Below are 27257 nucleotides of genomic sequence, written 5' to 3'. Positions count from 1 at the left end.
AAAACTTTTACATTTAGTTTATTAGTTTATGCTCCAAAGTCACACGTTAACATTTTTCTTTTTAAAATACCTTAATGATATGTTTTTTTTTTTGAAGAAGCTAAAATGATATATATAAACTCAACAAAGGCTTTCGTAGCACAAGGTGTGCCAAGGAATAATAACCTCAAAGGTGATACAATGTAAGAAATTTACAAACAAGACAAGAGTCCGCACCATAGAACCACCAGAAAGCAGACACAACAATTAGCCTATGCCTAGTAAAGTAAACGGACTAAGCCACCAACCATGATAATTAAAGGGAAGAGTGACAAACTTCACCTTCAACCACTTGAAAGTTAATAACTTAATCCTGTCCACCATTTGCAAAATAGAGCTTTCCTTTGCATTAAAAATTCTATTGTTCCTTTCCTTCCAAATTTCCCACATTGTTGCAAACCAAATCACCTAAAGAATAGATTGCCTCGATTTAGAGACTCCACATAACGCGCTAAACTGATTAAAATGCCCTTTAACATCATAAGGCAAAACCGAAACTACACCTAACCATTGAAAAATGACATTCCAAACCGAACCAAAAAGATTACAATGTACAAAAAGATTAAAATACCTTAATGATAGTTAACCATCCTTTACCCTTAAACCGTTCCAAAGAGTTGGATGGCAAATAGATGGTAGTTGAGTTGACAAAACTTTGAAAAGTTTACTAGTTAACAGTTTGTAACTACTGTTCAACATGAACATTCGTTGTCATTGAAGGTATGTCTGGAAGTTCATGCTTGCGAGCAATCTAGGTACATAAAGAGCAATTTTCATTTAACAATTACTAATCACCGTCGAAATTTAGGGACCAATTTTTTTTCAAATGAAAGACCGTTGTTTAATGATAATGATAATTATTCCCTGTCTAAAATTTATAGGATATATAAGATGAGTTCTTCTCTCTTACATACAAGGATCAAATCACTAACCATACATGTCTTACCACTTGAACCGTTGGCTAAATAAATATGTATATTTATAAAAAAAAAAGGGTATTAAAATACTATAACTTCATTTAATTTATTCTCTCCCATTTTTTTTCTTTCTTTTGACTACATTTTTTCTCTTTCATAAATCATAAAAATCGTGTTTATTTTATACAAATTAATAAGATACTATTAATAAAAAATAAAAAATTTTATTTTATTTTATACCAAAAGAAAATAATTTTATTAAATTATATTTGACTTTTTGAAAATAAATTATATTTGTTTTCGTGTACGCCGCAATGAAGATGATGAAAATTTGGTTGAGAGAGGAGAATCTATCTTATATCCAATATGTTCTTCAATTGAGAATCTATCTTATAATATGATAAGAAAAAAATGACAGATCAAATACTTACTAGTATTATGATGATTGTATAATAAAAAAAGTCTGGCTAACGAGTACACTGAGATCATTGGTTGAAAAATCTATTTAAAATAATAGTCTTGAAATTATAAGTTTTATTTTGCCAAAGCATTTTTTAGACAAACTTACTTATATGAGATTCTTGCGAGACAAATATAATGAATTATTAAACAATCATGAAACCGCTTATCAAATTAAAATGTCTTTTAACTAACACAATATAGGAAGAGTTGACAACACGACTCTTCCTTGATAAAATAATTGGGTTCGACTTTTGGAGTTGTAAAATTAGGAGATAGTCAAACCTTGACAAAAAAGAAACAAATGTTACACTGTTGCTTTGAAGATTAGTCTCCATTAAGGGTCTAAAGGATTAGGGTTGATCGGTAAAAAAAAGCCTTTTGCAAATTTAATGTTGAAACAAGCAATGGTTAGGATTCTTCCAGGAACAAGAATCTAGCGGATTATCAACATCTTTAGAAAGATGTAATGACAAATTCTATGCTACACCCAAAGATTTGAGTGTATTGGTACACCAAATTAATAAATTAATAGTTAAATGTGTTATTTTTTTTTTGAAGAGAAACATTGTTTTCTACCACATATAATGTTAATAGTTAAATCTTATTAACCAAAACCGTCAACGAAATAAAATTTAATTTTTCTGAATTTTTAGTACTCATAATAGAGAATTTTGATTATTTTTTACAATAAAATGTAAAAAAATTAGTATGATTTTTATCAACAAATAGCTTTTTATTCCATAAAAATAATAGTTAATTTAAACATTTTTGAAGTAGGAGTACCGGTACACCTTAATTTACAGGTGTACCGTAGAAGTTCCCAATTTTTATACACAGGTGGAGTGTGTAATTTTTATAGCACAGACAGTAACGTGATTTTAATATGACCGTTAGAAAGATGTCAGCATCCTTTGTGTTTCTTAATCACGTTTTTTTCTTCTTCTTAATCACGTTCTTTATTTCATCAAATACCCCCTCTTTCTTTCCTATATGTGAATTTTAGTTATTCTTTGTTCACTTTTTGGTTAATAAAAGTAATATTCATTCAAATCGGTAGAAATTGCATCGTTCGATCGAGAACAATACAAGTGTTAAAGTCGTTAAAATAAAAAAGATGAAATTATAACAAACTCACAAACAACCCTCAAGTTTTTAGTCCCTAAAAAAAATACACTCAAGTTTATAGTAAAAAGTGACTAAACACTTACAAATGTAAATAAAGGAGTTTGGAATACCATATATCCGGTTTTGTAATTTGAACGAAACATAGCAATAAGATGAGAAATCAAAACTTCTCACCAAGACAACGAATAACACAACATTGTCCCACTTAAAAGACGAAATCACAAACAAAACATAATAAAAAACCGAATCTATGTACTAAAATATCACTTATTTGAAAAGGAGAAGAAAAAAAATGGTTTAGATGAGTGATCTTGGACAAAACTAATGATTGAACATCAATTATCAAACCACTAAACGATAACTTTTTCCCTTGAATAATTTCATGCAATAATCTTGTTTCCAATCTTTTCAATTTGCATTGCTTAAATGTTGATTATACATTTATACTCTTTTAATTGTTTGTTGGATTTGGAGCGGCTTTTCTAAGGTAAAGCTACTAAAACTCTCTCCTTATTTTTCCGAGAAAAACAACCTCATGTTAAAACTAATGAGTGAGACCACTTGCTTTGACTTCACATATCTTGTGCTAGTTTGCTCTATAAAGAAAAATTTGCTTATAATAAAAATTAATTATCACCGGAGTTAACCCAGTTGGGTTGACCTATTGTATTGGTTTGGGACTTGGAAGGATGCTCCTCCTCAATTGGGTAACTAATTTAGCATCACCAGAGTTGGACAGTACTTATCCTCACTTCACTATTGATTGGTACCGTCAAATAGTCCAGAATTATCTTTGTTTAACACTTTCGTTTAGATGCGTAAGCATAAAGAGACAGAAAGTTTTGGCAGTGAATAGAAAAAAAATTAACAAACATATTTTTTGGCCTAACAGATAGAGGTTGAATAACTTATATATATTTAAAAAAAGAATAACACTTGTGAACTTTTTCTATCACAAGCTACAAGGACCTCAACTTTTTCTAACGGTTGCTTAGTTTAACTTTCTTAAAGGTAATTAATATTTAATAAGCCAGTGGTAGGCCTTCCTCATACCAAAAATAAAATTGAAGATAGCTAACAAATCAGTTGCTATCAAGGCAATGACTTGCAGATAGGTAATGGGGCAAAAAAATGACATATTTTAAGTTATCTTCCAAACAGCAAAATGCATGTGTTCAGTCTTAGGAGTTTATTCCTTTTAATTATTTGATATTTTATATTTATATCAAACAAGTGTGGGAAGATGGAATTTCTGTTTGCTTGATCTATAAAGAAAGGGTGAAAATTAACTGAAAAAAGATGGTAATATGTTCCTTTTTCCCCTTAATTAAATTGATAAAAGAGATGCATAATTTTTTTTCTTAATATTTAGAAATTTAGCTGGGTTTCATGAGATTGGGAAAATAATTAGACTTGTTTTTGTGGGTTTTGTTGAATGGCAGGTGTGAATGTATCATCAAATATATATATGAGAAAACAAATGCCTACCAAAATTATATAACTGTCCCTACTTACAATTTTTTCACTTCACTGTAATTTCCCTTTATTGGAGGGTAACATGGTCATACATTTTGAAATGGGATGCTGCTGAGTTTTTTGCCACACTGTCACGTTTTTACCCTTTTCCTTACATTGTTTATTCAATTAAGTGAAGGATACATATGTAACAACACCAATCTATTATATAAGATTCAATCCTTCTACAATAATTTGGCTCTCATATTTGAAATTCAAATTCAAATTTCACTAACTTTTCTTCAATCTATTATATAAGATTCAATACTCTCTTAGTTTTCAACAAAAAAAAGATTCATTACTCTCACAACTTTCTTCTTCTTCCTCTCTCTTTTTTTATCTTTATTCATCATCTTCTCCATTTTTCTAATCTTCATTTTCTACTGCCATTTTTTGCAGGAAGTGTTCACATTTTCCATTGATTAAGAAGATTGATAAAGGAAGAACATAAGTAAGGTAACAAGAACAACTCTTTTTCCTTTGCAAAATTTTCTTCTTCATTTTTTTTGTCCTTCCTTCATCATATTAAACCGACTTCACTTTTTCCCTTCACCTGCATAACATTACAAATTCTAATACTTATGTATAGTAATAAATTGCTTATTTCAGATCTATAACAAAGTTTTACACCATACTCAATATTCTTCAAATACTTATGTATAGTCTTACACAACTTTTCATTTTTTTGGGCAGACAGAAAAATAGACAAGAAATAAGGACAAGTAAGAATGGAAGAAGCACGAGAAAATAAAGGCGAGTACAAAGTTGGGGTAGAGAGAGTAACAGTAATTAATTCTTTTTTGGCTTTTAGGAAAAGTGAAGAAAATTCGTCATTTTCTTTTTTATCATAAATGCAATCAAAACTTCTAATACTTATGTATGTTCTTGCAAAGCTTTCCCTTGGTTTATTGGACAGAAAAACAGACAACAATTATATATTGTGCAAAAAAAAATATATTAAATAATATATATACAGAAAGTTGATGAATTTTTTTATGCGAGATATGTTCTGCAAATTTATTGGTCAATTAAATAATATAAGCCTGTATTACTATTGTATATTGTGCAAAAAATATATATTTTATGTATAAAACAATGGTCAGTGCCTTTAAAAAAAATCTTTATGTATTGAGGTGGTTGAGTTTTAATCTTTTAAATATTTCTATTATTATGCTAAACAAAATTCTTAAAAACCAATTTTTTAAGATCTAATATAGATATAACAAACTGTATTTAACATAAGCTTCATCAAGAGTATTTGTTCACTTTCATTTGTAAACTTTCATGATAGAAAAAAGATTATAATTAGGTCCGCACATGAAAAAAAATATTCGTTCAAAACAACATTACCAATTATGTTTCCTCACAAGAACAACAGATACAAATCAATGCCTTTTTTCCTTTGATAAATGTGATTTTGTTGGCTGTATCAAATAAGAGTTGATGAAGATATGAATATATAATCTGACCTTAAAACCATTTGATTTGTTGATGCATGTTTGAAAGAATTAGGTCCAAAAGAGAGCTTACATGATATGTAGGTTCAAGATCTGCTGTAGTACTCCATGAATGAGGTCGAAAATGGTGATTTAAATGTCAATTTGACGATTTTGAAAAAAAATCTGCACAACAGAAGAAAATAAATGATGATGTCATAAAATTTGTAGTGTTTTCAACTAGGTTTACTTTTTCTTCAACATATTTCTAACTTTCATTTTATTTTCATCTCTCTTTTGCAGAAAAATTGATGTCTTTGAACAACAAGTGCAGGTAAATGATACTCCTTTTATCTTCACAAAGGTATGAATATGTAATGAACTCATTTTTTTGTTGTGCATTCTCTTTATTATTTGTTATCTCTATCAAACTTATAACATGTTAAATGGAGCTCCTTCATATGTACATATCCTAAATAACTGCATAATAACATATCCTAAGTACATATCCATCAACTGCTATTTTTTTTTAAGATAGTAACATATCCTAAGGACGGGAAGGAACATTTGGAGATGGTCATTGTTGATGCTAAGGTCTAATTATATACTGATTCCTACAACTGATTATTTCCTTGACTAATTTATGACATCTTAATTGTGTGTTTGTTTGCTTATTAGGGTGATGATATACAAGTTGCTGTTCTATACTAGCAGCATGCACCACAAGATGACAATGCTATGATTTAGGACACAAATGTGGAGAGTGATGATGTTACTATCTCAGTTGTAAGTTGATTAATTATTCAATTAAGATGATCTACATTGGTTATTTATCTGCGGTAACCTTGATATGTTTAAACATATGTGCCAGTGTGCTGCATCTGCAACTTCTGAATAAGAACATGATCTGTCACTTGGTCAGATGCAAACCCCTTCCACCATGTTGCAGAATGTTGAAGGAGGCAAGAACTGGGACTCACTCAGCCAACTTACCCCTGCTGCCATCACACCTCTTGCTCATACTACCTCTGCTAAGATTGGTTCAAGTGCTACCCCTATCCACCCTATCATCCTGGATGAGATCACTCCTGCAAAAAACTCTTACTCTAAGATGGTTAACCTCTTCCTATCATGATGATTTTATAAGATTTACCATGTTTTGTAACACCTTAATACTTTTATGAGCTTTGGTAGACCACTGCTCCCAAGTTCATCCAGACATATTTATATTCCTATGACTTATATGCAAGTTTATTATACTACTATCATGAATTCAAAAATATGGCTAACTATCATTTGAGTTAATTTGGTTGTATTTCATATGATCAATTCAGAAATATGGCTACCTACTATCATGAATAGTATCATTTCCTTCCTTTCATTAATAACAAAGAAAATTAGTATTTTGGGAGTGAGGAATAAAAAAAGAGTATGTATAAAATGAAGATGTGGAAGCAAAAATTACCAAACACAAATCCAATATCATAACTGCATTCACAGAATTTTCTCCTCACCAACCATTTTGTTTTGTTTACTATGAAATATTCTCACCAGAATAATAATAAAAAATCCCAATTCAAAGTATTCCAACACCAATACAAATGAGATAGAAAAATTCATTTTTTTTAAATCAGAAAAAGAAAAAAAAATTACCAGTCAAAGCACAAACATTGAAACCCAAAGCCAAAACTATAGAAAGATATACATACTTAACATGAAAAGTGAAAACAACAACAGGGAGATTGATGTACAGATCTTCAAAAGACTTAAATATAAAATAATGTTGAAATCCAAAATCAAAACTTTGACCTGTTGTCGTAGCACGTGAGAGGGAGGTGGACGAGTAGAAGTCACGCTGTTTGCTGCACAGATTGTAAATTAAAGTGAGGAAAGGAAAGCTTACATGATGAAAGTTATAGATTTGTTGCTAAACCTTGAAAGCCACCTGAAATAAAGCGTTTTACGATGAAACTACGACGTCAACTTCACGATTTTGAAAAAAATAAACGATTGGATGGAAAAGATTGAAAGGGTTGGTATGGTTATTGAAGGTCGGACGGTGCGTTGCTGCACAAGAGGGAGGCGGCTAAGGTTGTGTTGAGAGAAGAGGAAACCTGATGGGTTTCTCAATAAGTGAAGAGAGATAAACAAAAATCCAAATGATACTAATAGTGTGTGTGTTGTACGTGAGGAATGCAATAGTTTTTTTTTTTTTTTTAGAAATTGATATAAATAATGGGACCATAAGAGAGTTCAATCATTACAATTTATAATTTTTTTTATTTACAATAATTTATAATGTTAAAGTGAAACAAAAAAAATTACAATATTAAAAATTATTTTATTGATGGAAGGGATAATTTATTGATGTTAAAGTAAAACACATGCGCACCAAGATGTGTGAGACAATACATAAAGCAAAACAGAACATTGCCACACACGCTACCTTTATCTTTAAAAATATCTTGGAAGAGACATGTAGTCATGGTAGTGTTATGTTTTTTTTTTTTTTAAAGAGGGGTAGTGTTATGTTGGTAGGTGAGACATGTTTTATATCAGCTAATGTCTATAAAAAAACCCGTTGGAGTGTACAATTGTAACACGAGACCTATTTTATTAACTACAACGATTGATCAGTTTTAATTAGTACTTTTTCATATCTCTAATTAAACACTACGATTGTCTAAGTTTTATTAATATATTAATTAAATTTATGTGGGTGTATTGACTGTATATTATTAAAAATATAATTTTTATTAATATATTAATAAAATTTATGTGGGTGTATTGACTATATAATATTAAAAATATAAGTTTTATTAACTATATATTAACAAAAATATATCTCACTATAATTTTTTTCGGAAATATTTTAGTATATATGTATTTATGAAATGTATTTTACGATAACAATATTATATAATACATTAATTATGATTTTTCACGAGATGCTTATTAATATTTTTGACACTAAAACATATTAGTAAATAAAAACTATGATTATTTTTATTTATTAGGTTTTTAATATCGTCAATACTAAAATTTAATTATTTTATAATATTTTATTAATACCGATCAATATATACATTATTAATTGACATAATTTACATATTTTCACTATTGAAAAAAACACTATACCAAACACATTCGATACACGACACGCGGCGGAGCCGCGGCCATACAGCGCGGCGAAGCCGCGCCACCCGTGCTTAGCACGGGTATATCGACTAGTATCATACTATAATATAATATTAGTACAATATAATATAATTTTCCTTATTAGGTAAGGCTATGATGATTGCATGATTGATGTCAGGGTAGGAAGTGGTTGTCCTCTAAGACATGCTGAAATAAATTATGAGTTGTTTTATAGTAATTGAGTAGTTATATACGTACATCTATTTTAAGATAACTTTGATGACAACTTTATTTTCTTTCTTTTTATTGATCAAAAATAATGGAGAGAGAAAAATGAAGGGAGAGGAAAAGAACATAATGTGAAAAGTTGTCCAAAAATTATCACAAAATGATCGTACAAATATCATTTCTCTTTATAATTATAGGCTTATAGCCAAGGATTCAGTCTTGCTTATAGTACTATACACCCTCCGGTCACAAATATAAACAAGAATTTACTTTTTAGGTTTATTCAATAAATGATGTATGTGGTTTATTTAATAGTCCACATACATCATTTATTGAATGAACCTAAAAAGTGAATTTTTGCTTATATTTGTGACTGGATGGTGTATACTATAAACACTGTCGATAAACCAATTATTTCATTAATATTGAAGCGATTCAAAAATAATCTTAGTTAAAAAGAAGATGCTTTAAAAAATATATTATGGATCATATTATTAACAATTGCTCTAAGGAAATTGTTTAGAGAACCTTAAAAAGAAAATGGTGTCTTGAAAATGCAAATCAAATATCTATTAAACTTATAAATACATATTTTTCTATGTAATTAAAAATTATCTTTTATTTGGAAAGCGAGAAACGAGACTCTACCATCAAATCAATTTGATAGTTTAGGAAAATATTAGCAGGGGCAAATTTCCCCATTGATCTCCATGTACACGTCTATGCAATTTGCATAGACTTTAAAAACTAGTCATTGTATTTATATATCTTAAGAATTATATACGAGAAAAAGTTTAAATTTAGAGACTAAATTGACGGTCTATTCCATCTTATTATACGAACCCAATTTGCCTGACTCAACTTAGGTGTAGTTAAATAAGCTTTCAATCTAACAAGGATTTTGGTTTATTATATTTGATAAAAACTTGTTGATTGGTATAGCACTATCCAAATGTATGACGCAGAATCAAATTACATAAGTATATACACTTGAATAACATTACACCGTTCAATAATTTTTTTTATGAGACAACAAGTGACTATTGCCTGGATTTCTGTCACTTTTAAAGATGGTGTTCAAAAGATTTGCAGTATAATTCAAGATTACAAACACTTGGAGCCCCAAAAAGAAGAAAAAGGAGCATAAATTATTAATTTTTCAAGGAAGATTGAAGTTTGTTGAGAATGAATTTTTTCTAAGGATTTTTTTTCTAATTACAATGCAGTATGAAAATTCAAACATCATTCGTCATATCTTTCTAATCTTTCTAAGCATGTGCACCCTTAAATAATACACAAACTATGATTGATACATAATTGTGATGCATGGTGCAATGAAAGGACAGCTATCAGTAATTAACATTCTTATTCTTCGAAAGAAAATATCTATATCACCCATGATAGTATAGATACTAGTAGGTAAGTTTTGTCTTTTCTAAGAACAAAATATACTCACAATCTGTTTTTCATGAAAATCAGGATGAAAGTTCAAATTTAAATACATTTATGCAATAATTAATTATGGACATGTTTAGTGAAAAATTATGGACATGCAATAATTAGTTTTTTTTTTTTTCAAAAAAAATACTACCTTTTTTTTAAGAGGGCCAAATTATATTGAAATTAGAAATTTAATTGGCACAAGAGATGTCAAAATTAGCAGAACAACAAGAAGAATAAAAGATGCCAAAATTTAGAACAAGTAATCTAATCCCTGCACATAATTATATCAAAGAGTACAACTAGTAATCATCTTATTTATGAGACATTGTATCTAAAACACTGATATTGCTAATAACATTACAAGGTCTTTCTTAGATTCTTTTCCTATGCTATGATAAATGAATATACTTTACTTACAAGAAAATCAAAGTAAAGAGTACAAAAGTAGCTAGTCTTAATGACCTTGTAAGTGTAGCATCCGATGAGATTGGAACATCATCCATTAATGTAGGTTTTTCCCTATCTGAAACATGTTGCACTGTCCTAACCGAACCTGGACTTGAACTCTCACACAAACCAATACCAAGATCAGAGTCCACACTATCTCCAAGACCACTACTTGCATCATAACAAAGCCCTGAATTGTTATTAAGCTTTAACTTTCTTTTCATCCTCCAAACCATCTCCCTTTCAAATGGGACAGGTCCAGTTAGCCCATTATCATTCAGCCTCAGTTCACTCAAGCTTCTCAAATCTCGAAAGCTTTTCGGGATCGACCCATTGAAGTGGTTCCCATCGAGGTGAAGCACGCGAAGGTTAGGTAATTTACCTAATGATTCCGGTATTGGGCCGAGCAAATTCGTATTCGACATAACTAAAATCGTTAAATCCTTCATGCCGTCGAACCCATCGTTGGGTACTATTGTTGAGCCCATTGGGTTTCCTTTGAGCATCAAGGCCTGAAGAGAACTCAAGCTTTTTAGTGACTTTGGAAATGGGCCTTGAATACAGTTGAAACTCAAGTCCATAAGCATAAGGTCTTTTAGGCCCATTAATTTATCTGGAATTGGGCCTGAGAGCCTGTTTCGACTCAAGTCCAATTTAATCAGAGAATGACATTCCCAAAGAGTAGAGGGGATTGGACCTGATAGACGATTCTGGTTTACGTCCACTACATTTAAGTCCGAGAAAGTCAAGTTGGGTATGGAACCAGTTAACTTGTTAACACTCAAGTCCAACGACCTTAGACCGGTTATCCTGTTCAGTGAAACCGGTATGGAACCGTTGAGATTGTTTTTATGAAGATCAAGGACCTTAAGACGAGTGAGATTACCCAATTCATTAGGAATTGGGCCTATATGGCCATTTTCTCTAAGAACAAGCGTTTGCAACGATGGGCCCAACCGGCCCAAGAAAGATGGTATAGGATGAGGATTGTAACTAAAACAACGGTAAAAGAAGAGGGTTTTGAGATGAGGGAGGTTTAGGATGGAGGGTGAAATGGTGGAACTCGTGGGATCGCACGTGGGAAAAGCCGTGTCGTCTGAGAGAGCACCGAAGGAGAGGGAGACAATGTGGTACACATTGTCTTTATCGGGCATGCATTCGATGCCATGCCACCGACCGCGACAAACGTCAGGGATATCGGTGGCCCAGTCGTTGCCCGTGGCTTTCATGATGTCGTAAACTGCATGTTGTTCGCGGGGATCGGTTCTTGCATTATCTTGTTTGGTTGAAATGCCATCTATTAGTGGTGTGGAACCTGAAGGCACGGCGGAGCTATTGGAATCAGAAATTTCAACCGTGAAAGGCATTACTAAATCCGACAAAAACAACAATATAGTGAAACATACTACTAGTAGTTGTTGATGTTGATTCAGATATAGAGTAAGGGGACAATTGCGACGAGTCATATTTTGAATTTTTAAGTTTGTGTTGTGAGTGTGTGATTTGATCATGTGACAATATTGTTAGTATTTTATAGAGGGTGTTGTAATAAATGAATGGGGTGAGTGAGTTGGTGTTGTGCATTGGGTTGGAGTAACTGTGCTCACGAGAAATGATGGAATAGTCATAAATGAGGCAGAATTTGCACATTAATGTATTTCACGGGATTTACACTTTCAAAGGTTAATTGGGTGAAGACAAAGACAACGGCTCTTATTGTACTAGTAGTAGTAATAAGTAGATAAGCAAAGTTTGATAGGAGATGTTCTTGTAGTAGATAGTAGATAAATTAATAATGGATAGTAGATAAATTAGTTAATTGAATTTAAAGTGTTTGGTAAAGTATGATGAATGAAAGATTGATAAAGAAAATAATGTGAAAACAAGAGAAAAATAAAATAAAAAATAAGATCATTATTTAGTAGTTTGGTATAAGAGAAAATTATTTAGTAGTTTGGTTTAAGAGAAAATGAAAGAAAATGATAATAGGAAAGATATGTCATATGTGTATTTATAAATGACATAAGTAGCCTTATTTTATATTGCTTTAATTTTTTAGGGTCTAAATTGAGTTCCATAGTTTTTCACAGGGTGTAAAATATTTCTTCTCACTTTTTCTAATGTTACTATTTTTTTCATTTTAAAATATATATCAATATATATACACAAAAAAGTTTTTGGAGAAAATTTGGTGTCAACATGAAACACATGGATATGGTTTCTACACCAGTTATTTAAGAAAATAAAAATTATTAAATATAATCACATTTGTCGGTGTCTTAAAATAGACACGTCTTCAATATGAAGTAATACTAGATAGATTATATGTTAGTAATAATGAAGAGGTATTGAAAAAGGGTAAAAATGAGATTAAGAGTGAGGTTCCATAAATGACATTCTGTACATTCGATAGGTCCAATGATTTGTAGGTGATATGTAAGGTTGAAATTATAATGCTGGTAAAGTCATTTATTGGAATTCAACTATTTTTTACTTAATGATGGTACTCTAATAAAAAATTAACAATGTGCAATTTTCTCTCAAATTGAATTAAAACATCAATTTATTATATTAAGATATACCATTTTTTTTGAGGGATATTAAAATATACCATACAAATTAAAATATTAAGAAGTTTGTTATTAAATATTAATTTATAAGTGAAACTATTAAAATATAATGCATTAATTTTTTTTTTTGGGAAAAATATAATGTATTATTGTGCACTTTTATGTATAACTTATTTAATCCTAGGAAATTTGCAATCACTATTTGTTAGGAGGGGTAATAGTCAATTTTGTATTTGTATGTATAACGAATAGCCACGATAATATCTCAATGTATCGAAATTTTAAGATAGTCTTTGATTGTACATTATTTTGGTCAAAATAGTCACTTACGTTAAAATGTTTCGTTAATATTGTCATATTAGCTTGTTAAAAAAAAATATTGTCATATTAGTCCTTAAATATACTTACTTACTATATTAGTCCTTATAAATCATTACTTACTATCATATAAGTCAATATATAAAAAAAGAATTAATGTTAGTATTTTTTTTTGAATGTTGAATTAATGTTAGTATTAAATGCCTATTTTAATGTCAGAGACTATTTTGACTAAAGAAGTGTATAATGACATACTATTTTAGAATTTCGATTTATTAAAAAGCTACTGTGACTATTCGTTACACATTCAACGACCAAAATAATTATTTCTTTGTTATAGTATAAAGGAGTTCTATATATTGGGCCTCTATAGACTGGACTCTAAGTGGGCCTGTATATTTTCTATCCCTCTTCCCTATTTCTATATATGCACCCCTTCATATGTACTTATTCTATTAAGGAAATCATAGTTGACTCAGTTCCATTTGAGCTGCAATTTAGTTAGGATTCGGTTACATAACTGTTATAGATTCTATCTAATCTTCACATGGTATCAGAAGAGCCTTCTTGCCTAGCTTTCTTATAGCAGAAGAGTAGTATGCATTTTACTATGTGTGTATCTTAGATAAAAGTAAAATGAAAATTATACTATACTAAATGTAATTACCAGCTTAAATGGTTAATAAGTTTCATTAATTGTTTAAACGAACCTAAATTTTATTTTTAGGAGGAAAGTTTTTTGATCATATGTTACTTACTTCCGATTGAATATTATTTGGTTTGGGAGTACTTGTTGAACGTGTGTATCAGCAGTTGTACTGCCAGCTGCACTGATTGACCAAGTCTTTAGGAGAATTTGTTTTAATATTTCAGTTTTTAATTAGCTAATAAAGTAGTGGCTAAAGATTAGGAGTTAGTTACTCAGTATTTGTTTTTATTTAAGTTACAGCTTTGTATTTTGACTGAAGTTTTTCAATTCAATAAAGCTCTAGTTTTTCCCTTCCTATTTTATGAGTTACGTATAAACACCAACAAATTGGTATCTAGAGCCTTCTTCTTAGAGGGACTTGTGAGTGAAGTGAGTGAAACCCACCATAAAAGCTTAAACACTATCTTTCAATTCATCGAACAGATGGATTCTAAAACATCCTACAAAGCCCTACCATTACCTGTGTTTGATGGTGAAAACTATCATATATGGGCAGCAAGAATGGAGGCGTATTTAGAGGCAAATGACCTTTGGGAAGCTGTTGAGGAGGACTACGAAGTTCTTCCTTTGTCAGACAATCCAACAATGGCTCAGATAAAAAATCACAAGGAAAGGAAAACAAGAAAGTCAAAAGCAAGAGCTACTTTGTTTGCTGCTGTCTCAGAAGAAATCTTCACCAGAATTATGACCATCAAATCAGCATATGAAATATGGAATTTCCTCAAAACTGAATATGAAGGAGATGAACGAATTAGGGGAATGCAAGCGCTTAATTTGATTCGAGAATTTGAGATGCAAAAGATGAAGGAGTCTGAAACAATTAAAGAGTATGCAAATAAACTTATTAGCATTGCTAACAAAGTTAGATTGCTTGGTTCTGAATTGTCTGATTCAAGAATAGTTCAGAAAATACTCGTGACTGTCCCTGAAAGATTTGAAGCAACTATCACTTCCTTGGAAAATACCAAGGACATGTAAAAGCTTACCGTGGCGGAGCTTGTAAATGCTATGCAGGCCCAAGAACAAAGAAGAATAATAAGGTCTGAAGGTTCAGTGGAAGGAGCATTACAAGCTAAATTAAAAATCAACAAAGGAGAAAAGAGCATGGGAAATAAGTATAAGAAGAGTTTCAACAAACAAGAGGCAGTTGGAAGCACCAGCTACAAAAATGAAGAAAAAAATAGAGAATTTCCTCCTTGCAAGCATTGTGGAAAATTCGGTCATCTTCCTTTCAAATGTTGGAGAAGACCTGATGTGAAGTGTGACAAGTGCAACAAACTTGGGCATCATGAGAGAATTTGCAGAAGCAATTTTCAACAAAGTAATGAGGCTCAAGCTGAAGATCAACAATAGGAAGAAGAGGAAGAGGAAGAGCGGTTGTTTGTAGCTACATGTTTTACAACCAGTAGCTCAAGTGAATGTTGGCTAGTGGATAGTGGTTGTACCCATCACATGACCCGTGATAAAGAAATATTCAGAGAGCTGGACAGATCACAGATATCAAAAGTCAGAATCGGTAATGGTAAACTGATCGCTGTCGAAGGAAAAGGAACTGTGGCCATTGAAAGTTGCACAGGTACAAAGCTAATTTCTGATGTTTTATATGTACCTGAGATTGATCAAAACTTGCTGAGTGTGGGTCAATTACTTGATAAAGGATTTAAAGTCATCTTTGAAAATAAGCAATGTTTGATCAAAGATGCCGATGATAAGGTAATTTTCAGCATTAAAATGAGAAGCAAAAGTTTTTCATTTGATCCAATGAAGGAGGAGCAGATAGCTTATCTAGCTACTATTAATAGTACAGAGATATGGCACAAAAGATTAGGCCATTTTCTTCATGCAGCAGTATTGAATTTGCAAAGAAAGGATCTGGCTCAAGGCTTGCCTCACTTAGATGCTGAATTACCAAGCTGCAAGGCATGTCAGTATGGTAAGCAAGTAAGATTACCGTTCAAGCAAGCAACCTGGAGAGCAACAGAGAAGCTGCAACTGATTCACACAGATCTGGCTGGACCGCAAAGAACAGCTTCGCTTAATGAGAGCAAATACTACATTGTCTTTATAGATGATTACACCAGAATGTGCTGGATTTATTTTCTCAAGTCCAAGTCAGAGGTTGCAGGGGTATTTTGGAGATTTAAGAATTGGATTGAAAAGCAAAGTGGTTGTGTGATTCAAGTTTTGAGGTCTGACAATGGCACTGAGTACACTTCAACACAATTTACTATGTTCTGTGAGGAGGCAGGCATTGAGCATCAACTTACAGCCCCTTACACCCCTCAACAAAATGGAGTGAGCAAAAGGAAGAACAGGACAATAATGGAAATGGTCAGATGCATGCTTCATGAGAAAGGTTTGCCTAAAGAATATTGGGCAGAGGATGCAAATACAGCTGTATTTTTACTTAATAGACTTCCCACCAAAGCAGTAGACGGGAAGACTCCTTTTGAAGCTTGGTATGGTTACAAGCCTCTCTTGAAAAATTTTAAAATATTTGGATGCTTGTGTTTTACTTATGTGCCACAGATTAAAAGAGACAAGTTAGATAAGAAAGCTGAACCCGGTATATTTGTGGGTTATAGCTCAACATCTAAAGCTTATAGAGTTTTCCAACCTAACACAAGGAAATTTTTGATAAGCAGGGATGTGCAGTTCATGGAGAATGAGCAGTGGAACTGGAATGATACAGAAAATAAGTCAATAGTTGATCCTTTTCAAAATCAAGATGAGTTAGTTGATGATCCTCCTGTAAGAGGTACTAGATTGCTTTCTGATGTTTATGAAAGATGCAATGTTGCAGTCCTTGAACCTGCAGGATATTGGGATGCAAAAGAAGATCCCAAATGGAGGGCTGCAATGCAGGAGGAGCTTACCATGATTGATAAAAACCAGACTTGGAAACTTATTAAAAGGCCTGAGCATAAAAGAGTCATAGGGGTGAAGTGGGTGTTTAGAGCAAAGCTAAACGCAGATGGATCAATCAACAAGCATAAAGCCAGGTTAGTGGTTAAAGGGTATGCTCAAATTTTTGGAGTAGATTTCTTTGATACATTTGCTCCAGTTGCAAGGCAAGATACTATTAGAATGTTGTTAGCTATTGCAGCACAAAAGGGATGGAAAATATGTCATCTTGATGTCAAGTCAGCATTTTTAAATGGATTTCTAGAGGAAGAAATATATGTTGAGCAACCTGAAGGTTTTGTTGTGAAAGGTCATGAAGATAAGGTCTATCTATTAAAGAAGGCCTTGTATGGTTTGAAACAAGCTCCAAGAGCTTGGTACAACAGGATTGATGAGTACTTAGTGCAGTTAGGCTTTGTTAAAAGTCTAAGTGAATCCACTTTATATGTCAAAGGTGATCAAGCTAATTTTTTGGTGATCTCTTTATATGTTGATGATCTCCTAGTTACTGGCAGCAGTGTTGAACTGATTCAGCAGTTCAAGGATGATATGATGCAAGTGTTTGAGATGTCAGACTTGGGAGAAATGTCTTATTTCCTTGGCATGGAAGTTGAGCAGAAAAGTGGAGATATATTCATCTGTCAAAGGAAGTATGCAAAGGAGATGTTAAAGAAATTCAATATGGAGAACTGTAAAAGCATGAGCACACCTATGTGTCCAAAGGAGAAACTATGCAAGGATGTTGAAGGAGAACAAGTGGATGAAACACTCTACCGAAGTTTAATTGGCTGCTTAATGTATCTTACAACTACAAGACCAGATATTTTGTATGCTGTAAATGTTCTTTCAAGATTCATGAATTGTGCTAAAGAATCTCATTTCAAAGGAGCAAAAAGAGTGTTGAGGTATGTTAAGGGAACCATAAATTTTGGCATTAAGTTCTGTCGATCAGAAAATTTCAAGTTACAAGGTTACTCAGATAGTGATTGGGCAGGATCTTTAGATGACATGAAAAGCACTTCAGGCTACTGTTTTAGTTATGGAACAGGGATATTCTCTTGGAGTTCAAAAAAACAAGATATTGTTGCACAATCAACAGCTGAAGCAGAGTTTATTGCAGCCACAGCAGTTGTTAATCAGGCCTTGTGGCTAAGAAAAGTACTAGCTGATTTGCACTTAGAGCAAAGGGAAACTACTGAGGTAATGGTGGACAACCAGGCAGCCATTGCCATCTCCAAAAATCCCGTCTTTCATGGTAAAACAAAGCATTTTAGCATCAAATTATTTTTTCTCCGAGATGTCCAAAAGAATGGAGATGTGTGTTTGAAGTACTGCAAGACTGAAGACCAGCTGTCAGATATCTTTACAAAAGCTCTTCCAACAGGCAGGTTTGAGTTACTAAGGGAGAAACTTGGAATATCCAACTACTGATACAAGGAGGAGTGTTGAACGTGTGTATCAGCAGTTGTACTGCCAGCTGCACTGATTGACCAAGTCTTTAGGAGAATTTGTTTTAATATTTCAGTTTTTAATTAGCTAATAAAGTAGTGGCTAAAGATTAGGAGTTAGTTACTCAGTATTTGTTTTTATTTAAGTTACAGCTTTGTATTTTGACTGAAGTTTTTCAATTCAATAAAGCTCTAGTTTTTCCCTTCCTATTTTATGAGTTACGTATAAACACCAACAGTACTGACAAAACTTTAGGTTATTATGATTTTTATTTTATTTTGTAAAAAAAGAGTGATGTAAATGTTGGTATTCGATGGGTGCCTTAATCTAACAAATAGACAGCTCTTCATATGTAACACTAAAATAAAAGGTGTCACTATATTGCATGAACCTTTGATGTGTCATCTGGCAAACAAATGTAGGTGGCAAGAGCAGAACATGCACACTCAATGTTTCTATACTCACAAGACTACACGTATAAATATAATAACTTACTATAATATTTTCTCAACAAAAGAAAAAGAGGAGCAACAACATATCCTTTCCTATCATATCCTATTTTTCGTATATATTATATCTTTGATGCCTCATGCTAGCTAGCTCTATATTTTCCCACAATAGTAACAACATTTCTATTTTTATCAAGACCAATCTATTAGTTTTACGTAATAAGCCAAGAAAAATCGTAAACATGCAGAATCAAATGCAACACAGCGAGAGTATGAATCTAAAGGAGAAGAAAGTGAAGGATTTAATGGTGAATAAGAAGAGACTAGTGGAAGTACCATACACAGCTTCACTTGCACAAACAATGAACACACTTGTAGCAAACAAGGTAGTGGCGGTTCCGGTGGCTGCACCGCCAGGTCAGTGGATAGGAGCAGGAGGGTCTATGATTGTGGAGTCAGATAAACAAACAGGAGCTGTAAGGAAGCATTATATAGGGATGGTTACTATGCTTGATATTGTTGCTCATATAGCTGGTGATGATCATTTGAGTGGTGGTGATGATGTTGAAGAAGATCTTGATCAAAGGATGTCTGTTCCTGTTTCTTCTATCATTGGTCACTCCTTTGAAGGCCTTAGCTTGTGGACTCTTAATCCAAATACCAGGTTCTTAGCAATCTATATATGCAATTGCATCACAACTGTATTTTTCATCACATGTGTAGTACTTTTTTTAGGGTAGCTATGAAGTTATTATTAATTTTTCTTGATTATGTCAATATGTAATAATTTTTAATTGGTTTATACATAAGACCGAAGGGAGTATATATAAAAATCATGTAGCACATAGAAGGCTATATAGAGTACTACATAGTATGTTGTTAATATTAATTTTGTTATGTAGTAGTTTGTAGGAGGGACATAGATTTTGCTTTCAAAATCCCGACTTAAATCCTACAATCCTGAATTTTGTGACTTTCTTCACCTTCAACGACTCAAATTCATAGCAGAGTCTTAAAATAGGCAAAATCCATCGATTTTGATTGCGATTTTACGATTTCTTATAAACTAAGTCATTTATGACTATATACCATTTATAACATATATTTAGTATTATTTTTTTTTTGGTAAAATCCATCAATTTTGATTGTGATTTTATGATTTCTTATATCGATTCAACAAAAGTAGTTGAGTAAAATCCTTCGATTTTGGTTGTGATTTTACGATTGTTGATTTTGCTCTTCTCTTTCGACTTGAAGTAAAATCCTGATTTTGACAACCTTGGACATAGAGCATAATGTACTGAATATGTTAGAATCCAACTTGTTTTTAGTAATAAAATAACATCATTGGCATAAACCAGTCAAAGTAAGAAAAGTACACAATTTTATTTTTGCTGAACAATTTACAATATTTCACTAATAATTCTGACTATATCATAGTGTTCATCATATGCATATTTGAAACAATATCAGTAGATCAAATATAACTATTTACCTTAACATGACAAAATCATTTGTTTTTTCTAAATGCATTCGATTTTTTTATTAGTACTACTGCAGCAAATAATTTGTATTATATGACAAATATGTTGTGATTATGTGGCTGCTTGTATGTGTGTTAGTCTGTTAGATTGCATGGAAGTGTTGAGCAAAGGCGTACATCGCGCTATGATACCTACTGACAGCCAAATAGAGAACGTCTCAGCTGGTGTTGAACTCATTGAATCTTCTTCAAGCTACCAAATGCTGACTCAAATGGATGTGCTTAGGTTCTTGAAAGATCATGGCAATGAACTACAGAGCACTCTGCATTCACATTCTGTTCAAGATTTGGGAGCAATAACAGAAAGGATTTACGCAATCACCGAACGCACAAAACTCATCGATGCCATTAAGTGCTTGAAAGCTGCTATGTTAAATGCTCTTCCAATTGTTAGAGCCTCTGATATTGGTGATGATGATCACAAGCAACATATCAATGCAAGTCTTCTCATTCTCATTAACTCTTTTCCTTACGCTTTTCATATTTTTTACGATATTTGTATATAATACAAACATAATGCAATGATATGGTTGCAGGGGAGATGCAGGAAACTTATTGGCACATTTTCTGCAACTGATTTAAGGGGATGCTACATAAACACATTGAAATCATGGTTGGGAATAAGTGCACTTGCATTCACTGAACAAATTGCAACTAGTCCTTTGTACACAACATCAGATACACAGAATGATATTGGTACTCCTAGAAGGGAGCTTGTGACATGCCATGCTGAATCCACTTTGTCCGAGGTAATCGATAAGGCAGTCGCTAACCATGTTCATCGAGTTTGGGTGGTTGATCAAGAGGGTTTGCTTGTAGGTGTTGTGTCTTTGACCGATGTGATTAGAGTTATAAGGCAATCTATGTTATCAGATGCAGATGCATGAATATGATACAATCAACAATTTGTGTCATCTTGGAGAAAATATTACATCTATATGATCAATGTTTTGCTTAGTCAATATGTACAGTCTATAATAATGTTTTAATACTTGACTAAATATGAAATGCTAGCAGGCTTTTGTTAATACAATTATCAGTTTTTCTTTACTGGAGCATTCACATATATTTGAAACTTGTTGGTTTCTTTATTTCCTTTTGCCGGATATGCTTCTTTGTAATTGTCCCACAAAAACTAAAACACAACTGAAGCTATATCTCATAATCAAACACTGATTTAATTTGTTTAGTATGGAATAAGCTTGATACCAAGCTACTCCATTAATAGCACAATCAGATACAATGAGAGCCCTTCATTTCATCACACATGCAAGGTTTTGGTTTCATATTAAAGTGTTCATTGAAATTAGTTTCGCATTGAAAAAAAGTAAGGTAAATGAACCACATGATTTGCATTCATGAATTGATTTCACATTAAATAAAGCATGGAAGAATATTGATAAATTAAAATGGTGAATTAAAGGGAATGTTTGTAGTTATTATACGGTAAATGTTTAATCAGAAATGCTAATTGTTAAAAATGATGGAAGAAATTGATTTCGCATTGAATGTTTAATACATAGATGAAATGCTAATTTTCAAGAACAGTGTAGTTGAATTGTTGGAAAACTGAGTCTTGTGCAGCTACTATTCAAGTCTTATGTTGCATGTATTTTTAGTAAGGGTTTTGTAGTTTCTGTTATGGAATTATCTGTCTACTGTTGTATTTTGGATTTTAGCATACCTTATGCCAATGTTAATACATCATTTTTGCTTTTTTCAAAAAAATACTAGTCCGGTTTCGAATATAAGCCGTACAAATTTCAAAGTTGACGGTCTAAAATATAATTAATCAAAACTTAATAAATTCTAATCTATTTAGTTAATTACTTAATTTGGATTTTATTTTCCAGTAAGCTCTCTTTTATTCGTATGAAACAAGTATCCATGAACAACATTTTAGTTAGATATTGAATTAAGGCTTGACAGAACAATTGTTAATGCAGATATTTTCTTCTCTTGGTCCACCAGGGCCTGCTCACTTTGCCAAGACATCATTTGGATCACTATCCTCTTTTGTTTTTGCTGCAGAATTCTTTCAAGTTTTCTGATCCTCTGCTTCAAATGCCTCGGCGAGGAAGGACCCTAAAAGTGAAGTCGAATATGTCCCCGACTGCTTTTGATGTTGTTTCTTTACTTTGAACTGCAGAATAGATATATCAAAAACTAAAACCTACAAGCAAAGTGCCATAGAGTACAATGAAGCTCGGACTCCCACACCACCAGTTCTCCTACAAACCTGGTGGGAGTCTGAGCTTCATTGTACTCTATGCCACTTTGCTTGTAGCTAGGCTTTAGTTTTTGATGCATCTATTCTGCAGTTAAAGTTATAAGGCAATCTCTGCTATCATATTCAGATGCATGTTGGCCAAAATAGCGAATGATGAATATGTTAATTGCTTCATTGTTTTAGTCGTTGTAATTCTCATGGAAATGACAATTCCAAGTTGTTCTCATGAATCTCATGGAAATGGCAGCTCCATAGAGGGATGCTGGGTCATGAGGAATCTACAAACCTGGAATTCTCATTGCCATGAATAGGGCTGGAAATGAGCCGAGTCGAGTCGAACCTGTCTAAGCTCGACTCGATAAGAATTGGTTCAGCTCGAAACTCGACTCGAGTTCGAAACGAACCTTTTTTTTAGCTCGAGTTCGGCTCGTTTAAAATTCACGAACAGTTCGATTCAGCTCGTTAGGTTCAACTGGTTTGCTCGAATTGCATATCTTACAAGCTTTTTTTTGTCAAAAATATATGCTTTGACATATTTTAAAAAATAATAATAAAGTATAACTAATAAAACTATGAAGCGTACATAGCTTTTGCTAGTGTAGCACAATCCATATACTACATATATATACACTGCTCTCTCTAATATTTTGTAAACTCCCCGATGTGGGACTATTTTAGAGCATATGCTTGCTTAAAAAGCCTGCATAAACTATTAGCTTCATTTTTCCTCTCTCTCTCTGTTATTATAATGTTCCTTAATTTTTAATCAAATTTGTAATAATTCTTATGAAAAAGTAAATAATTATTAGAAGAAGCTTGTAATAAATTACATATTATATAAACACACATGCATAGACATATATATTTTTTAGAGAACGAACACACACGCACATATATATATCGGACTGGTTCATGAACCAAACGAGTCGAACCATACATAGCTCAAGTTCAAACTCATTTATTTAACGAGCTTAATTTTAAACTCAAGTTCGACTCATTAGGTTCATGAACCAAGTTCAACGAATCAATAATCGAATCGAATCTCGAACTATTTTCGAGTTGGTTTGGTTCATTGCCAGCCCTAGCCATGAATATTGAAGCAATTTTCTCTTAACTTTGATATAATTTGGTTTGTATATATGATTCAAACAAAAAGTTACACCAATTTATAGAACCAAAGCATTTGGTTACACATTTAAGAGTTTGGCATCACATTAAAGCATTGAAAGAAACGAACCACATGATTTGCATTCAATATTAATTGGTTTCACATATAAAAGTTTTGGTAAAAATGGTGAATCAAAGGAAATGTGTGTAGTTATTGTAAGGTACTCCCTCCGTTCCTTTTTAATTGTCATTTTTAGAGAAAATTTTTGTTCCTATTTAACTGTCACTTTCAAAGTTCAATGCAACATTGAATGTTGTTTTACCAATATTATCCTTAGATATTTATTACGGAGAGAGAAACATATGAAATGAAATAGTATTAAATTAATAAGGTCATTATAGTAAAAGTAAAAACAATTGTATCAAAAGTAGTAACATTTATTGATTAAAAAGGAACGGAGGTAGTAAATGTTTAACCAGAAATGCTAATTGTTTGGATTTAGGAATGGTAAATGTTAGGATCACATTAAAAAAAAGTAATTTAAATGAACCGCTCATGTTTAATGTAACCCTCAATTAATACAAATTTACTTCTTTTATCGTTTTTATTTTAAAATTAAAATACTCATACATAATATCGAGTTCAAACCCCTTTTCAAGGATAAATGATATATTTTTCCATAAATTATTTAATTTTTGAATTAAAAAATCGGATAAATCACATTGCAATAGAAACAATTTAACCGCAAAAATAACAATATATCAAACACTACAAATGAAACTTCTTTTCATCTTATTATTTCTTAAAATTATTTAATTATGATATATGTTAAAAAAAATTATAATTAACTAGATACAATAAAATAAATATACATTCTTTGGTTACAAAATATGCATTCAAACACATTAATATGCCCATTTTTTCACTAGTAAAGAAGAAAAGAAATTGTGTTTGAGTTTTGTTAAAAAACATGTGCCCCAGGAAAATTGTTATCTCTTGGCCATTTCATTGGTGAGCCAATGAGCTAGCTATATCATAATTTCTTTTTTCCCTTTCTTTCTTTCTTTCTTCACCATCTCTAGCTCCTAAATCACTCATTCCAAACACACTCGTAACTTAAATTACTTAATCCCCCCATAACCTAACAAACTCATACTCCCTCCGTTTCAAAATGAATGTCGTTTTAGCCAAAAAAAATTGTTTCAAAATGAACTCACTTTCGGTTTCCAATGCACTATTAATTACTTTTTCCCAATAGTACCCCTAAATTATTACTATGCACACTACTTCTAAAGTACCATATTTTACTTTAATTTATAATTATGGGAAATGCACCAATAGTTAACAAGGCTATTTTAGTAAAAGTGTCATGTCTATATACATCATTATTGTCTTTCTTAATATGTGTGTAACAACCTAAAACGACACTCATACGGAGGGAGTACTAGCTGTTGTTAATTATTTGAAAATGATCAGAGTAAAATTAAGGGTGTGTCTTTTAACTTTAAGGTCCAATAAGACAAGAACTGATGATTTGCAATTTCGAAACAAAAACTAGAATGAAACAATAATCATAAGCAGACAGACAAAAGGCATTGGTTGTTGGAATGGAATAATGGTCACTGTAAATAGGCACGGGAGAGTGGAGATTAAAAAGCATGGTTAACAAGTTTATGGACTATGCTATTTTATTTTACCTATGATATTGGTATTGGTATGGTCGCCTCAAAAAGTTCATCCCACTAGATTAAATAAAAAACAATTTTTTGTCATTTCTTTTTTATAAATTTCGTAGTATACCAAATTCATATGTTGAATTGTACCATTTCAATTGAATTGGATAAGTATGTTTTAAACTTCACCTTTGGTAATTTTCTGTGTTGCTTTAATCAGCCGTGTGCTTAGTGCTTACGTCAATGTAAAGCACGCTGCTACCGGCCATTTATATGCGTACATTAAAATAAGGAAAATGCTTTTGTACACCATAAGTATGCACTAACTACTAGTAACAACAATGATATATGTATGGCTTCAAAAATAAAATGATATATGTATGATGTATATCCTTTCTTCATATGACCTAGATTGCCCGCAGTAAAAACCACAAAAGCTGTTGATTATAAATCAGACAGTTCATATTACATACTACTAACAAAAACAACTCTAAACAATCTCACAATCTCAGCTACTATCAGAGTCAAATGACTAATACGAGTAACTGTGTGACATAGTTACAACGTCTAATCCAATTCCATCCTCATATTTTTTTACACTCATTTAACATTTTATTATTTTTTTGTTACTTTTTATCACATTATCAATCTATCATATAATTTTTTTTCTCTTTCTCTCTCATAATATATACACTAAAATCTCAACGAAGTCTTAATCAAACATTTTTAATACTCTAACTAGGACTACTCCATATAGCATGGCACCATGGCCTTCTAATTTAATTTCTCAGCGTGTGAAGTTGGGTCCAGTAATTTACGGTTTATGGCATCATAATTGAAAAGTATACTCGTCATGCTTTGCAAGTTTACCGTTTAAAAATGTTGAAAGAGACAAAAATGCATTGTCTCATATATCTCCACGTGACAACCTTTGGTTAAACTTTTCACTACACCACCTAGCCTGTCTGAGGAACCTTTTACCCTACTGAGCCACCAGACTCAGACTTCAAAGCAGCATCGCATATATTCCACTACTGGACTGGAACAAGCAAGTTTTTTCATACCTTTGTCATTCTTTTTCTCGGGAAAGACGATAAATGGTGACACAAGAAAAAGTGTGAAGGAAGACAGCTTAAGCACGTAGTCGTATACCATTAATCTAAAGAAAAACCCTACAGAAGGAGTGTGAAGTATTTTTTGTTTGTTTATTTCAACATGTATTACTATTACTACTTCAATTCTAAATATTCATCATTCTAACTTCTGCCGCAAGTTAAAAAAGATAAAATTAGAATTTTTGTATTAGTATATGGTTGGTTAGTTATGTGGTGAGAATAATAGATTTTAAGTTAATTGATTTCGTATAAAAGTAAATTGAAGGTAAAATAATTTATAGTTAGATACATTCATTTAACATTTAGTTAAACAATAAATCTAAGTTTAAAGTTCCACTATAAAATCAAAATCAACAAACTTTAAATAAAATAAATTTTTGAGACAAAATAAATTTTAAAGTATTCAAACATTTCAAGATAAATTCTGCATTTCTATAAT

At 31.9% G+C, this 27257-nt stretch overlaps 3 protein-coding genes and 2 long non-coding RNA genes across 10 annotated transcripts; 3 read left to right on the top strand and 2 right to left on the bottom strand.

Annotated features, from left to right (window-relative positions):
- Positions 1–4205: 4205 nt before the first annotated feature.
- LOC146951483 (uncharacterized) lies at positions 4206–7629 on the bottom strand. Of its 2 annotated transcripts, XR_015027916.1 has the most exons (6): positions 7440–7629; positions 7304–7356; positions 6339–6582; positions 5589–5680; positions 5409–5482; positions 4206–4611 (listed from the first exon to the last, which is right to left on the bottom strand). It is a non-coding gene; the product is annotated as an uncharacterized LOC146951483 (long non-coding RNA). The 2 variants fall into 2 exon arrangements; XR_015027915.1 differs by lacking the exon at positions 5409–5482.
- LOC146951484 (uncharacterized) lies at positions 4747–6839 on the top strand. 5 transcript variants are annotated; one of them, XR_015027921.1, is made up of 5 exons: positions 4750–4811; positions 5798–5828; positions 6029–6088; positions 6173–6280; positions 6366–6659. It is a non-coding gene; the product is annotated as an uncharacterized LOC146951484 (long non-coding RNA). The 5 variants fall into 5 exon arrangements; XR_015027919.1 differs by having other exon boundaries at positions 5798–5858; XR_015027920.1 differs by lacking the exon at positions 6029–6088 and having other exon boundaries at positions 4747–4811; positions 6366–6839.
- Positions 7630–10584: 2955 nt separating the features above from the next.
- TMM (Leucine-rich repeat (LRR) family protein) lies at positions 10585–12255 on the bottom strand. The gene has a single exon (XM_085747461.1). The coding sequence runs from the start codon at positions 12214–12216 to the stop codon at positions 10717–10719; it is 1500 nt and encodes a 499-aa protein (XP_085603587.1). The 5' UTR covers positions 12217–12255; the 3' UTR covers positions 10585–10716.
- Positions 12256–14770: 2515 nt separating this feature from the next.
- LOC146951481 (uncharacterized) lies at positions 14771–15325 on the top strand. Its single transcript, XM_085748742.1, has one exon. It carries the CDS (start codon positions 14771–14773, stop codon positions 15323–15325), a length of 555 nt encoding a protein of 184 aa, XP_085604868.1.
- A 3613-nt stretch (positions 15326–18938) lies between these two features.
- On the top strand, positions 18939–21742 carry CBSX4 (Cystathionine beta-synthase (CBS) family protein). The gene is made up of 3 exons (XM_085747456.1): positions 18939–19813; positions 20772–21129; positions 21229–21742. Exons 1-3 carry the CDS (start codon positions 19290–19292, stop codon positions 21577–21579), a joined length of 1233 nt encoding a protein of 410 aa, XP_085603582.1. The 5' UTR covers positions 18939–19289; the 3' UTR covers positions 21580–21742.
- Positions 21743–27257: the final 5515 nt, after the last annotated feature.

Source organism: Medicago sativa, chromosome 2 (assembly GCF_051527215.1).
Source record: "Medicago sativa cultivar Bolivia chromosome 2, Bolivia_mono, whole genome shotgun sequence".
Lineage (NCBI taxonomy): Eukaryota > Viridiplantae > Streptophyta > Magnoliopsida > Fabales > Fabaceae > Medicago > Medicago sativa.
Note: the sequence above shows the minus strand (reverse complement) of the source record. Positions and strands in the feature narration are given on the sequence as shown.